Below are 15,842 nucleotides of genomic sequence, written 5' to 3' on the forward strand. Positions count from 1 at the left end.
GGGAAGCCACCTTTTAAAATCTTTTGGCCTTCAAAAATCTTAGGACACATGGCTGCTGATGTCATGTTGTCACTGGCACCATGAAAGGCAAATATGAGCCAGCTGTGTGCAGCAGCCACCAAAAAAGCTAATGCAATCCTAAGTTGTATTATCAGACGGATACAATCAAGATCAAGGGAGGTACTAATACCATTCTATAAAACCTTAGTAAGATAACACCTAGAGTACTGCATCCAGTTTTGGTCACCACATTATAAAAAAGATGTTGAGATTCTAGAAAAAGTACAGAGAAGAGCATTCAGGATGATTAATGGACTGGAGACTAAAACATATAAAGAACGGTTGCAGGAACTAGGCATGGCTAGTCTAGTAAAGGGAAGACCAGGGGAGACATGATAGTAATGTTCCAATATTTGAAAGGCTGCCTCAGAGAGGAAGGGGTCAAGCTATTTTCCAAGGCACCTGTAGGCCAGACAAGGAATAATGGATGGAAACTGAACAAGGAGAGATTTAACCTGGAAATAAGGAGAAACTTTCTGACAGTGAGAACAATCAAACAATGGAACAAAAGTTGCCCTTGGAAGTTGTGGGACCATCATCACTTGAGACTTTTAAGAAGAGATTGGACTGCCATTTGTCAGAAATGGTGTAGGGTCTCCTGCTTGGGCAGATGGTTGGACTAGATGATCTACAAGGTCTCTTCCAACTCTGATTATCTGTTATCTGTCCATTGGGGAGAATTTAGGAGACAGTATTAAGAAAATGCCCACTTAATGCCTCCACCTTTTTATCCTTCTAATCTCTGCAATTAACTTAACTTGGTTGGAATTTTCCTGTTCCCCACAAAGGACTTAGAGTTGCAAGTTGCCTTCATACCACAAAGGAGAGCTTTTGCATCCCCTGGAATTGAGTGAGTCCCAGAACTAATCAGTTGTTTGAGGGTGGAGGTTTGCACTCCAAGTTTTTGGGTTGGTTTCATTACCAGGCTAGGTAATGTCCTCAGGGGAATTTAGGGAAAGATTTAGGGAAAGTTTTAGGGAAAGGTTTCCCTAAATTCCCCTGAAGGTGTTACCTAGCCTAGCAATGAAAAACATTCAGAAACCAACCTACAAACTTCCATCTTCATCTTACACCCGAGCTACAGATATTCACCACTACTGCGCATCTGTTGTTTCTCTGTGCTTTTACAGGAAGCCATGTCGAGGGATGCTAAAGGGATTCTCCAGCAGCAAAAAAAGAAGATTTCGCTAGATGAAATGATGCGTGAAACACAAAACTTTATAGAGAGGATTCGGTTCTTAATTGACGAGGTAACTGCTCATGTTTCCTTTATTGATCCACTTGACCTTCGAAGGCAACCCCCTACTTTTTGCCTTAGAAATGACTTGTGATAGCTACTGTTTTTTGATGCCTGGACATTGCTTGCAAATTGCTATGGGCTCCTCCGTGGTAAAGAATAAAAGCATGACTGATTAGGCAAGATAGGGATGTGGTGGCTCAGTGGCTAAGATGCTGAGCTTGTCGATTAGAAAGGTTGGCAGTTCGGCAGTTCGAATCCCTAGCGCCGCGTAATGGAGTGAGTTCCCGTTACTTGTCCCAGCTTCTGCCAACCTAGCAGTTTGAAAGCATGTAAAAATGCAAGCAGAAAAATAGGGACCACTTTGGTGGGAAGGTAACAGCATTCTGTGTGCCTTTGGCATTGAGTCATGCCGGCCATATGACCACGGAAATGTCTTCAGACAGCGCTGGCTCTTCGGCTTTGTAACGGAGATGAGCACCGTCCCCTAGAGCTGGAAACGACTAGCACGTATGTACGAGGGGAACCTTTACTACATGAATTGTGAAAAGTAGGTTTATTTGTCTTTTTCTACAGCCTCCCTCCTTTTTTTAGAAAATTACATGGGCATAAGGTCTTAAAAACCCTCTCTTATCACCATGGACTTAAACACACCCAAAACACACCCCAAAATCACATACTACCCTGTGTAGAATTGGCAATTTAAAAGAAAGAGCACAGGCCTGTAGTGAAGGATTAATTTTTCTCATTCCAATGTATTTAATGATGTCAAACTGGGTAGGATTAGCATGTGCTGATATGCTACAAAAAAACAAAAGATGAAAGTTAAGAGATCAAAATATTCAATAAATAAACCCTCAAATCTGAGCTCTGAGTGCCATTAAAAAAGGTATAATATTGTTCCCTAAATAGAGGCTGGAAATACTTTATGTGAATGTCTGTGTTTTAATTTTGAAATAAGAGGTTGATGTGTTTAACAGAATCTTTGTTCATCGATCTGTATTTTTCAAATTGCTGCTGCTTCAAAAACAGATTTTGCAAGCTGGGCACCTGCCTTAAAGCTGTAAATGTTCCTCTTTCCCAGCCTCAACATACAGTGCCCGACATCTTCATCTGGATGCTTAGCAACCACAAAAGAATCGCCTATACAAGAATCCCAGCCAAAGATGTGCTGTATTCCCCTGTGAAGGAGCAGCGGGGCAAACATTGCGGGAAGATTAAAACCCACTTTTTGAAAGTAAGGCTGAAAAGAAGTAAAATAGCCACCCATCAGCTCTCAGATGGAGAGCCAACAGCCCTCAGGTTTGAAGGTGGCAGGAGGAACATCTGGGTCCAGTGCCTGATGTGTAGATGTGCAGAAGGGAGAGGAGAGGAGAGCAGTGGAAATATATGGGCCAGTTCTTGGAATGGAAGAACCACCACTGCTAGGGAAACCCTACCTTAGCTCTGGAGATAAAAGGCAGTGGACGGAGATGAATAGGTGTGGCAGACAACTATTCATCTCTCTGCCAGACAGACTTGTTAGCCTGCTGTGTGTGAGAGAGCGACACTTTTTGCCAGGGCTGCTGGTGCTCCTAATAAAGAAATCATTTATTTAACTACAGAGGATTTGTCGTGTTTGGGAGCTGGGTCAGAACAGGTTGCCAGAATTATTTGTGAAACTTCTGAATCTCTCAGACGACTTTCCCAATGAGTGAGAGAGGAAAAAGTATTGTCAACCCTGAGGAGTAGGCCAGGTGATTGTTGCAGGGTCCTTGGTGTTCTCCGAGCTTGGTTGTTTTCTTGCAGCACTGATAATGTTATCTAGTGGGATAATGAAACGTCTGCAAGGAAACAACCAAGCTCAGGGAGCACCAAGGGCCCCATGATCAATGCTGAGCTCCAAATATTCTATTATCTATGGAGGTTCTCAATCATTCAGGTCATGGTTGCCCCAAGGGTGCTTTATCAAAAGGTCTACTATAGGCATTGTGGCAATAGATACAGTATAATACAGTATGTTAGTGACAGATTTTGCATTTTTCCTTTTTTCTATGGGGTAGTACACTCTCTCTTTTCCTCGCTATCTAAACATCTCTCCTATTATTCAGATAGATATTCTCCACTATTTCTAGACCAATCTATGGAACCAGTTTTCTACAGTACAGATGTATTTTGCCATTGTTTTCTTCTATACTACTTTTTCAACTTCTGGTCTGGTCCTAGGATATCCTAAGATAGTGGTGGCTAATCTTTTTGGGCTCCTGTGCCAAAAATTGTGCACCCGCTTGCACTCCCGTGCTCGCGTGCCAGCACCCAGAAGGCAATGCGTGCCCCTCCATGCTTCCTACGCCTGCGTGCGCAATCCACACACACACTCATGCCCCCTTACCCGCACTGTGCCTCACAGCTGATTTTCCACCAGTTTGAGGCCTTTTTCGACCTCCCAGGTGCTTGAGGAAGGTTTCTGCAGGCTTCTGCAGGCTGAAAACTAGGCCAGTTTCATCACTTCCGGTATTTCCAGAAAAACAGGAAGTGACAAAATGGGCCTATTATTCGTCCTGCAAAGCCTGCAGAAGCCTTTCTCAAGCCTCTGGGAGGCCTAAAATGGCTTCAAACCGGCCAAAAATCAGCTGTGAGGCACACGCATGCATATGAGGTAAGTTTGCCTGCAGCTCACAAGCCGGCACAAATGGCTCTGCATGCTATCTGTGGCACGCGTGCCATAGGTTCACCATCATGGTCCTAAGACGTCCTTCCAAACTCAGCTGGATCCTGCTTAGCTTCTCGTGATCACCAGAAGTCATCTAGATCAGGTGTCGCCAACCTTTTGGAACTCAGGGACCACCAAACTCATAATTTTAAATCCCAGGGACCACTAAGTGGTTCTATGAGCATGGCCTAAATTGTGGGTGTGGCTTGGTGGTCATGTGACTGGCTGGGCATGGCTTGTATGTAAATATTATAAATATTTATATAAATATTGAATTTTTTATAAAAAAATGAGCAACTTTTACCCCAAATCAGACAAAGGTTCATTCAGAGATCTATCTATCTGCCATCAGCTAGCTCAGTCTGTCACATAAAATTTTCCAGCAATCAAACTCATAAAATTTTCTAGCAGGCAAACTCACAAAATTAACTCACAACATATGTATGTAAATATTGAATTATTTTATAAAAAAAGAGCAACTTTTACCCCAAATCAGGCAAAGCAGGCAGGCAGATTGAGTTGCTCACAGAATCATTCAGTGATCTATCTATCTGCCATCGGCTAGCTCAGTGTCTCAAATTTGCTTGCCATGAGTCTGCACTGAATAATAGAACCTTCAGTTCTAAGGGAGGTTCGGCTGTGCTTAAAAGCAGAGCCGAAGATCCAAAGACTAGCTAGAAAGCAAGAAATCCAACCATTTCCTACTTCCTAGCTAATCTAAATCTCCCAGCACAGCAGAACACCTGATGGTCAGAAAAAGGAAAAATAGCAATTTAGCAAGCAAGTTTGCTGGTAAAGAGTGAGTGGGTGGGGAGGGTTCCCGCGGGCCATGTGGGAGGCGCAGCCTTGTGTTTCTGCACAGCCTGGATTAATTGCTTGGGAGGGGGTGCTCTGGGAGTGAAATTTCTCTGTGGCCCACAAAAATTTTCTCATGGCCCACCAGTGGGCCACCGGTTGGCAACCGCTGATCTAGATGATGCCACCAGTGGAGTATTATGAAAAAAGATATGGTGAGAAATATCACTGGTGATTTGATATTTTAACTTTTTCCTTTAGTTGCCAGGAAAAAGGCCTCCAGGATGGAACGTCCATGGAAAAGTTGACACTTATCTCTGGCTTGGATCTAGTAACTACGCCCATGCTATTTTGGACAACTTACCAATTGGATATGAAACAGAAGCACCTTTGGCAGAAAGTACAGGGTCCCATCCTACTCTCTACCCCGCCAGTCTAATCTACAAAAGTGAGAAACACTTTGCATTTGGGTACTAGCAAATTATCTAATATATGAGGGGTTTTCTTGGAGATGTTTCATTACCCAACTAGGTAACATCAGTAGTGCTAGTAAGGAGTGGGATTTGCTCTCAGTTTATATTCTAGTGCTTAGAATATAAACTGCCACTAGAATATAAACTGAGAGTAAACCCCACTCCTTACTAGCACTGATGATGTTACCTAGTTTGGGTAATGAAACATCTGCAAGAAAATAACCAAGCTCAGAGAGCACCAAGGACCCCTCATATCAACCCTGAGCTACAAATATTGTCATTTATTAGTATATAATGTATATTCTGCAGTTGTTGCTTATAGCTTTATGCAGTTCTTTGAATCTTTAAAGAACAACAATTAAAATTTAAAAATTAACCCTCTGTTTTTGCAGAAAATAAAACCTAGATCATTGATTTCAAAGAATATTGATTGAATTTTCCTGATTATATATGCTACTCAACAAGAACATACTATCTTAGATGGTGTCATTTCAATAAAGGAAATTAGACAAAGGCCATACATTGGATTATATGACTATAATAAATCCCTTCTATTAGAAAGTGAGGATTAGTATATAATCCTCACTAACTGCCCCATCCATTTTGTTATAAAATATCTGACATGAATTTACTAACCTAATCAGGGACAAAAAAGGGTTCGACTTAATTTTCATCATGAATGAGGAGTTGGGATTTTGGACATTTCATTCTCACAGCAAAAATATCCCGAGAGTTGTGCAACCATATACATTCTCTTAAATATATATAAATTAAACCCATCCTGCTTAAACCAGGGCATTTTAAAGCACATCTTGGAGTGACCATGTAAATGTTCTCATGATCAACCCAAGAAGTACTGAAAAACTAGATGCAGAGAATTGTATACTACTCATATCAGTGATGGAGTTCAATTTTTTTTACTACTGGTTCCGTGGACGTGGCTTGGTGGGCGTGGCAGGGGAAGGATACTGTAAAATCTCCAGTCAGAGGTGGTATTTGCTGCTTCTCTGAACTACTCAGAATTTCCACTACCGGTTCTTCAGAACTGGTCAGAACCTGCTGAATATACCACCTCTGACTCATATGTTGTTGGGGAAGGAGTGAAAGAAAAACTCAAAAGTATACAATTTCAAACCTGAGCTGGATTTTTTTTTTGCTGGGGACAAACAAAGAAGAACCAGGCTATTTTCCAGCTAATGTTGATCCCACCATGAATCAGAAGAAAAACGATGCAATCTGTTCTTTTATATTCCCTTTTCTTGACATATTTCTATCTTGTTCCTGGTCATCCCCAAGTGATATGCATAACTCTCTCCATTCCCTGCTTTCAGCCAAGAATATTTTTCAACTGAGAGCCCACATGTATCAAGCAAGAGGACTAATTGCAGCTGACAGCAGTGGCCTCTCGGATCCTTTTGCTAAAGTGACTTTTGTTTCCCACGGCCAGACCACAAAGGTAAGGGGAAATGGGAATAATTAATGTAGTTAGATCAGGATTTCTCAACCTGGGGCAGGGGTGTCAAACTCAAGGCCCAGGGGCCAGATTCAGCCCGCATGGTGCTTAGATCTGGCCTGCGGGACTGTCCTGGACAGAGGTGGTATTCAGCAGGTTCTGACCAGTTCTGGAGAACCAGTAGTGGAAATTTTGAGTAGTTCAGAGAACCGGCAAATGCCACCTCTGACTGGCCCCGCCCCCATCTATTCTCTACTTCCCGAGTCCCAGCTGATTGGCTGGGTCTTCGTTTGTTGTCCTGCACTGGAGAACGGAGCTGGAAAGCAGGTTAGAATAGAATAGAATAGAATTCTTTATTGGCCAAGTGTGATTGGACACACAAGGAATTTGTCTTGGTGCAAATGCTCTTGGTGACCTCCGTTTTTGCTGGCAGAGTGCTATGGCCACCAGAGGCACCCACGACACGCGTGACGTTGAGCTGGCCACACAAACACCGGGCCCCCCACCCCAGCCCCCCAGCCTGCCCCCCTGAGGTCAAACACAATCCTGATATGTCCCTCAGTGGAATCAAGTTTGACACCCATGACCTAGGGTATTGTAAAATGTGTGGATTTCAACTCCCAGAATTCTCCAGTCAACATGCTGGCTAGGGAATTCTGGGAGTTGAAGTCCACACATCTTAAAATTCCAGAGGTTGGGGAACACTGACATAGAGGAACGAGGTCATGGTAAGCGTGATGTCATTAGATAACACTACCCAGAAGAAATCCTTCTGCAGGTGTGAGCAGGTATAGGAAAACCCATTCCGTAAATTGTTGGTTGAATAATTAAAAATGCCAAGGGTTTAACTTTTTTAATATTTATTTTAGAAGTGTGCAAGACTGCCCACCTCTGTGGTGATTGTGGGTAACATGCAATAAAGATGGTCATACAATATTTTTTTTTTTAAATCCTAAAGGCTGAAGAAAAAAAATCATTAGACAATCAAAGAATCTGTTTTAACCTTTTTAACCTGCTTTAACCATGGCTATTTGGATATATTATGTTGAAAACTATTGCCAAATTTGTTTGAAAGATGTCAGGTTATTGCCAGGATAAACTGTAATATCTTCTTGCAAGCCCTGCTATTATTAATATACTATTTTTCCCCTTCTCCCTTAGATCATTCAGCAAACTTTGTCTCCTACTTGGAATCAGATGTTGCTTTTTAATAATATTCAGCTTCATGGCGAAGCCAAGGAAATCGCTGAATTCCCTCCTGTAATCGTTGTGGAACTCTATGATGATGATGCTGTGGTAAAGATAATTTTCCCATACTTACAAACTTTCTTTAAAAAGGCTTGTTGGTCAATGTAATGAATTTCAGAGGCTTAAAAAAAAAAAAATTAAGCACCCCAATGTCAGGGACAAAGGTGCAAATGATACATAGAAGCTGAGGCTGTTCTAGAAAAATTTCAACCATCTCTCACTGGGATCTCATAAAAAGACCCCGAAGTCTCAATAAAGGAGAATATTTGTAGCTCAGGATTGAAATAAGAAATCCTTGGCATTCTCTGAGCTGGCTTGTTTTCCTGCAGATGTTTCATTACTCAAACTAGATAAAATAATCAGTGCATTGATGGTGTTACCAAGTTTGGGTAATGAAATGTTTGAGCAACACGAACGCTTCAATCTGAAGTCTCATTGGAATTTCCGCAAGATTCCTGAGTTCTTACCTGAGATCTAATAAGTCAAGGTACCAGGGGGTCCTATGAGTGTTAAACATCATACACAGTTATTTTAATTTGGGTGGGGGTCCCAGGTATTTTTGGAGGGAAATAGATGCTTATTTTGCTAAGTCTTGAGGTGGACAATGGATAGGATATCAGAATTTAATGGGCTCAGGTGAGCTAATTGCATACTTTACCTTGACTAAGAGAATATTGACATGATGCCCATTTTGAAGTATCACCAAGGGTTTAGTTTATTTCATTAAATGACAGCACATATCATTTAATCTGTGTTAATTGATTATGTGCCATCAAATCAGTGTTGTTTCTTGGCAGCCATATGGATAGGGGTTTTTCTTCTTCACCAGCTTGGATCTTCAAATCTTCTAACGCTGCTGGAATTCTCTTTTTGTACATCAATCAGTAGACTTCTTTCTGGGCCACTTATACTTGATTGATTAAAGCCATATAGAAGTACTAATCTAGACAAACACAAAAAAATAAATGAAAATGCAGGATCCTTTGTTTCTGTGGAATACAGATATTTAATATTGCTATGCTGCTTTGCTTATTCCAGTGATTGCAACTGTTCTGACCAAGGCTTCCTGAGACACCAACAACACACGTTAAATCCAAAACCCTTTTATTTTAGTTCAACAGCTGTGAATTATAATCATTCATAGCCCGCAGTGAGTCTCAACCAGTTATAAATAGTTCCCTGGAAGTCTGCCAAAGTTCTTCGGAAAAAGTCTGATAAGTATGCACCTTTATCTTTCTTGAAGTGCTGCCAACGACTAAAGTATCAATTAGTCTTTCAAAACCAAATGGAGAACAAATTCACCAGGTTCCAAACCGACCAGAGCGAACGGCGTTGCTTCCTGCAAAGGTCCCTGTCCTTTGCACTTCCTTTATATCTTATGGGAGGGGCAATCACCTCCAAGCCTTACTCCCGAGTTCCCCTTTTGTCTTAACTGCTCTTGCCTTCTGGCAGCTCTGCACAAACGCGCACTGGGAACAGGCTCCCCTTGCCTTGCTGCTGTCAGATTCTGGAGGCTCCAGAGTCAGAACATAACTCCCAGATGGCCCTGGCCCCATCTCTGTATCGGACACAGGACCAACGTCTGAGTCCTTTCCAGACTCCCAACTTGCCCATATTCTTTCCCACTGTCCAATTCTGCTGCCGTCTCCATGGGCTGCTGGTGGACCACAACAGCAACATGAACTTGGAGGATGAGCAGAAGTTGAACATAAATGGCATTGTGTATTTTTTTTTCTTTTTAAACATATAGGGAAAATCAGAATATATCGGTGCAACTGTGGCTGCTCCTGTAACTAGGCTGGTGGGGGACAAATATGAGCCCCCAAAACTTAACTACCACCCTCTTTACTGTGGCAGTCTTTCAGGGGGGGATCTCCTAGCTGCATTTGAGCTGCTTCAGGTGAGTTTGGAGCAATATCATTTTTAATAAATGGATTCAACTTTACTCTGCCTTATTCTTATTCGTATGTGCCATCTGTGACTCCTAGTGACCACGTACTTTGGGTGTGTGTGTGTGTGTCAAACTGGATTTCTTGGAGGGCCAGATCAGCATTGTAGTTGTCCATTTCAGGCTGGCAGGGGTGGTGGTGGAGAAGATGGGATGGATACCCTCCTGCAGCACCCTGCCAGCCAAAACGGGACACAGTGAGGCTGTGGGAAGCCTCAAGATGGCCCGTTTTCAGCCTGGACAGTTTCCTGCAGCACCCTGCCAGCCAAAATGTTTTGGCCGGCAGAGTGCTGGAGGAGGTCTTCCTGGCCAAAAATGGGCTGCACAGGGGCCACCCACGCCCCTCCCCTCATGGCCTGTTTTTACTAGCAGAGGCAGTGTGGGCCAGTCCTTTGCTATTTCCAGGCCAGCCCCAAGGGCCAGATCCAGGAGCAGGATTCAAATTTTTTAACCACCAGTTCTGTGGGTGTGGCTAGGTGGGCAGGACCATGTGACTGGGCGGGCATGGCTTCTTTTTCTTCTTATCTTTTGGCAGCACACCTTCCCCCCCCCCCTCCTGTTTTTTTTTGCTTCCTGGGCCTCAGGAAAGCCTCGGGGGGGGGCATTGTTGCTCCCAGGAAGCTTCCCTGGAGCCCAGGAAGGCAAAATAATGTAGCTCAGGGGGCAGGTGGGGGGGAATGGTATCCCCCCACGCTCCATTTTTTGTCTTTCTGGGCCTCAGGGAAGCCGCCTGGGTGAAGCAGTAAGACAGTGAGGGGAATCCCGGCACAGTTGATCATCAGAACGGCAGATTGTCAGGAGAGAGGGGAAAAGAAATACCTTAAGGAGGGGCTGCGCAGGGGAGAATGCAGTCAGTTATACCCGGCATGCTCATGATGTTGCGCATGTACGATAAGGACTGACTGCAAGGGGAGGGGAGGGGCGGGCGTAGAGGGTCAGGGACAGCCAGGGGCATGATTTGCCGGTTCTCCAAACTGCGCGGAATCATAACAACCAGTTCTATAGAACCAGTCCGAACCGGTAGAATCCCAACCCTGGCTGGATCTAAGTTGGCCTTGAGTTTGACGCCCCTGACCTAGATCGATCTATACAGTTTCCAGTAAGAATTATCTTTGTGTAGAAATACCTCACAGGAAGATTTTATTTGAATTAAAGTTGGGGAGAGGAGGAAGGACTGTTGATTTGATCATTGGTGATTAGGCTAATTCCAGGGAGAATTGCAGGATATTTTTTTTTCAGAGCGCTTTTAATAGCATCACGGCTGATCAATAACATGTGTTTTTGTACTGTAGGTCCCTGATTCTGGCCCAGAAGACCTTCCACCTCTTGATCCTCCAGATGCCAGCCTAATCTATACAGTCCCAGCCAATATACGACCTGTATTAAGTAAATACAGAGTAGAAGTAAGTTCAGATAAATGATCCTCTGAGCCCTTGTGTAGTACATGTAAATGTGCTGAGGCAAAGTGATTTTGTTCACATCCATTTGAACTTGTAATGCACACCTGTTTGGATGTCATTCTTTCCCTGCCAGATGTTCTGCACTTAAAAGAGGGAGGGAATAGGTCCTCGCAATTCATGGTGTATTAACACTGTACTTTGAGATTCTTAGCCAAGAAAGAGAGATCTAAGTTGTGTGCCTCTTCTTTCTCAATGATTCTTTTGCTTCTCTTTCTTGTTAACTAATGAATTAGTTAATTAACACAATCCAGGGTCAATTTCTTTATGCTTTATAAGCTGCTCCAAAGAAAAACAGAAGGTTGATCTCATGGCTTCACGGTTAACCCAATCCCCACCTATCCACAACCAATCCTCTTTTTACCAACTTTATCTTCTCTCCTTTCCTCTTCACCTGCAGTGTCAGGATCCAAATTGTCGCCTCCCCTAAAGGGTTGTTGTATTTAATACCTTGATCCCTGAAAGTGAGTTCTGTAGAAATTATATTATTTCTTTCCCTGCCACAGGTTCTATTCTGGGGTCTTCGGGAATTGAAGAAAGTGCAGTTTCTGTCTGTTGATCGCCCCCAAGTCTTCATTGAATGTGCCAGTAAAGGAGTGAAATCCTGCGTGATCCAGAGCTACAAAAAAAATCCTAACTTTAATATCCTGACAGACCAATTTGAAGTGGTACGTGCATGCAATTTTCTGCTAAATATATTCATCTTTGCAGTCTTTGCCTTTTGCTTAAAACGATGCAGTAGAATTAGATAGAATTTCATAAGAATAATTCAGTTGTCTAGCAGAAGGCAACCCATGGGAGACATGAGCTTCAGGTTTGATTTAGTTCTGAAGGGCAGTGGGTAACTTTGAACAAATCACTTGGCTTATCGCTGCCTTTTTGTAGTGGAATGTCATCTGGATTCCCAGAAGGTAGGGGCTGCAATTCAGAGAGCAAAGAGGCAGGGAAGCTTAGATAGTTTGTTCGGGAGGAAGAGAGTTAAAATGGCTCCTCCTAGCAATTCTCAGAGCATATCTATGGTGATGCAAATAGTTGCTTTAGTTTAACAAGTTTTCCCTCTATAGGTGAGGAACAATAAGAGAAATGGCTCAGAAGTAATTCCAAATGTATATCTTGGCTTTTGGGGCCTGACATTTACACTGTGGTTGAAATCAGAGATTACAACCCAGTTGTGAGTTTCATTTCATTTTTAAAATGTCAGAATTCCATTAAGCATAACTTTCCTACCTTCTTCAGCTGGCATTTTTGTGGGACAGCTGATAACCAACAGAATTACGGTACTGTTCATATTCATGGAAATTTATTCCTAATGGTGACTGCACAGGAGAGAGGAGATTCTTACCATATTGGTTTAAGAAACTATGCCCAGAAAGAAAATGATGGAAGGCTTAACTTCCCAAACTCCTCTTGCATTGTTTTTCATGAACTTTAACTGCACCCTATGCACTTCACATTTCTACAGAATCTGGCATATAAGTTAAAGAAAAATATTACGGGATTGTTGATTACATCATTAAGATCATAGGCTTGTTGGACTTTAAATTAGGCAGAGGAAGAAAGGAAGAGAAATACACTTAAACCGATGTTTTAAATGAAAAAAAATAGCTTGGGTAATGAGAGAAAACTTGCTGAATCTGATTTTGTTTGATTGCTTATTTATCAGTCTATTTCATTTCATTTCTTTTCTACCTGTTTAAGAATGTTTTCTTTAAAAATACTGAGTTTATGCATATTTTTTGCAAATTTATAATTCATATGTGCTTTTTTGTTTTTCACATTATCAGATAATATGCTTATTTTAGTAAGATCTTTGCATAATGTATATATCGTGCTGTGCACTTTATGAGTGGTGAAGTTCATTAGAACATTTGGACAAGTATGATTTTGATGTTTTAATTATCTTAATTCATGTGCAGTTTTAGAAGTGTCACAATATGCTCATATTGTAGCGATAATCAAAGAATTTATGTTTCATGAGAAATTAATCAGGTAGACTTATCAAATAAATTGTGTCTTAATATAAAAGTCTAGCCACTGTAGCATGTTATTCAAGTTTGGAAAGAACAAATCATGACAAGTCTCTTGTTCCAAGGTTCTTATGAATCAATACATGGATTTAGACTTCAGACGTGACTTTAATTAAAATGAAAATAAAGATGAATCTAATAACTGGAATTTATTAGGTGCAAGATCTGAGGCTTGTTGTTTTTAAATCACAAAATGTCTGAAATTAAATGGGATTTTTACTGAGAAGTTTATGTAAGTTTGGAATATAGCTAAGGTTATCTTTTTAAGACAAACATCTGCAGTTATTTTAAACCCAATAGTTTTTAATCTTTGTGACATTTAATGGGATTGTTTAAAGGACCAATGACATGTTGGAAATAGATGGTGATGTTCTTCTAAAACTTCATTGGCCTTTCTACTAAGATATGAAATTTAAAGAAATCCGGCTTCTGTAAAAATTCAGAAGACAAACTGCGAATCATCTCAAGTAAATTACAGAAATCCAATTGCCAGAGGATTTTCTTGTGGGATTTGATAGAAAACTCATTTCCAGTTAGAACTAAATGTGCAGAAAGGAAATTATGAAAAATGCCATTTGAGAAGATAAGAAAAGATCTGACTGGGTCTTTTATGTTTCCCCATTGTTAGGAATTGCCTGAAAATGAACTTCTGCACCCTCCACTAAGCATCTGTGTGGTTGACTGGAGAGCATTTGGCCGTAGCACTCTGGTTGGGACGCACACCATCAACTGCCTTAAACAGTTTCTGTACAAATCCAAGGAACCTCTTGTTTCCTTAGCTAAAGGAGCTGATATTGTGGAAGTGGACAAAGGTAAGTCATGCCAAAAGTCTGGTCAGAATCCACCCTCCTTTCTTCTCATAGAGCTGTGAAGATGCAAAGCCTTAGAGAGCAAGCTGCTGTTGCTATTAAGTGGAGCTGGTTGTTTTTGTAACATCTATTTTAGTAGGATTTATTGGTTAATATCTCATTGTTAAATTTTAATGTTTTATGTTGTTGAGTTGAGCAGCATGGAGGTATAGTGGTGGTAGTGGCATACAGGTCTGATGAGGGTAATCCTGTAGGTCCTTTCTCTGTAGGCTTATCTTTGTCTTCCTCTGGCATCTACCATCTCCCTCAACCTTCTTCTACAACTCTCCTCATTCACCCACTTCTGCCCTTCCTTCAGAGCAACCTTATGCTCAACAGGCATTGAGTCTGCCATCTTGTGTGTAAGCTTACTCACAAGAAGGCTGGCGTTTTACCTTCATCTCATCCATATCTTCCATTACAATTGCAGAAGTGGCTGGCCATTGACTGCTTCCTAGGACTGAAAGGTGTGACTGGCCCAAGGTCACCCTGGCTGGCTTCTTGTCTAAAGCCAGTCTAGAACTCACAGTCTCCCAGTTCCTAGCCCAATGCCTTAAAACCATTATCTAAACTGGTCTTCTTTGTATTGAAGCTTTATCCCTTAATTTCACGGTGTTCCTTGACTTTCATCCCTAGAACTTGCAGATATGTGCATTTTCATTTATGCAAAAGTGGCAAATACCTGTAGCTGGGCTGTAGGATGAAGGAAGGTGGAGGTTTGTTCTCCAACCTTGTGGGTTCCTTTCTGAACATTTCATTGCAAGTCTAGGTAACACCTTCAGTTTTTGGATTACAGTGAGACAGACTGTATATCTTCTCCTTATTGAATAACTAGCTAGGGAAGCTGGATTGGAAGAAGTTGGATTTGTTTTTGTTTTTTAATTGGAAGAAGAAATATCAAGAACCTGTACTGTGCCAGAGACACTGCTCTGATAACTGAAAATAAGGGCAGAGGTTCTTTCTCCAAGCTTGTGGGTTGGTTTCCAAACATTTTGTTGCCAGGCTAGGTAACATCTTCAAGGGAATTTGGGGAATGTCAGTGTAGTGTTCTTCTGCTTATAAGGGCTTTGAGTGGTCAGTAAGTCTTGTAATGGTGAGGTCACTTGGGGTGAGATCCTGATCAATAGACCAGGGTGCAATAGCACTTAGACTTATATACCATTTCACAGCCCTCTCTAAACGGTTTTACTGAGTCAGCATATTGCCCCCAACAATTTGGGGTCCTCATTTTACCCACCTTGGAAGGATGAAAGGCTGAGTCAAGCTTGAGCCTGGTGAGAATTGATCTGCCAAATTGCAGGCAGCCGACAGTTAGCAGAAATAGCCTGTAGTACTGTAGTTCTGTAGTACTACAGCATCACCAAGGCTCATTTATTGTTTAGAACAGAGTGGGGAACTCTGGCCCCTTTACGACTTGTGGACTTCAGCTCCCAGAATTCCTGAGCCAGCCCTGCTTTGTATTCTGGGGATTGAAGTCCACAAGTCATAAAAGGGTCATAATTCCCTATCTCTGTGTGATAATGGATTCCAATTTGATTTACCTAGAAGGCCTGACACCCACCCATGGTTTTCCAGGGATGGTGTTGGGTTTCTACTAAATAGCT

General features: G+C 41.9%; 1 protein-coding gene across 2 annotated transcripts in view; it reads left to right on the forward strand.

The window, feature by feature from the left end:
* The window catches only part of FER1L6 (fer-1 like family member 6), a 94,726-nt gene that overhangs the window by 40,519 nt on the left and 38,365 nt on the right, over positions 1–15,842 (forward strand). For both annotated transcript variants that reach the window (XM_087931681.1, XM_087931682.1), the window contains exons 17-25: positions 1,191–1,310; positions 2,382–2,534; positions 5,046–5,232; positions 6,589–6,713; positions 7,872–8,006; positions 9,709–9,858; positions 11,199–11,309; positions 11,870–12,031; positions 14,019–14,202. In XM_087931681.1, the coding sequence (XP_087787807.1) occupies positions 1,191–1,310; positions 2,382–2,534; positions 5,046–5,232; positions 6,589–6,713; positions 7,872–8,006; positions 9,709–9,858; positions 11,199–11,309; positions 11,870–12,031; positions 14,019–14,202 (1,327 nt within the window). The remainder of the gene's footprint in view (positions 1–1,190; positions 1,311–2,381; positions 2,535–5,045; positions 5,233–6,588; positions 6,714–7,871; positions 8,007–9,708; positions 9,859–11,198; positions 11,310–11,869; positions 12,032–14,018; positions 14,203–15,842) is intronic.

The sequence above is a fragment of the Pseudonaja textilis genome, chromosome 3, assembly GCF_049901715.1.
Source record: "Pseudonaja textilis isolate UNSWEBS1 chromosome 3, rPseTex1.2, whole genome shotgun sequence".
Taxonomy (NCBI): Eukaryota; Metazoa; Chordata; class Lepidosauria; order Squamata; family Elapidae; genus Pseudonaja; species Pseudonaja textilis.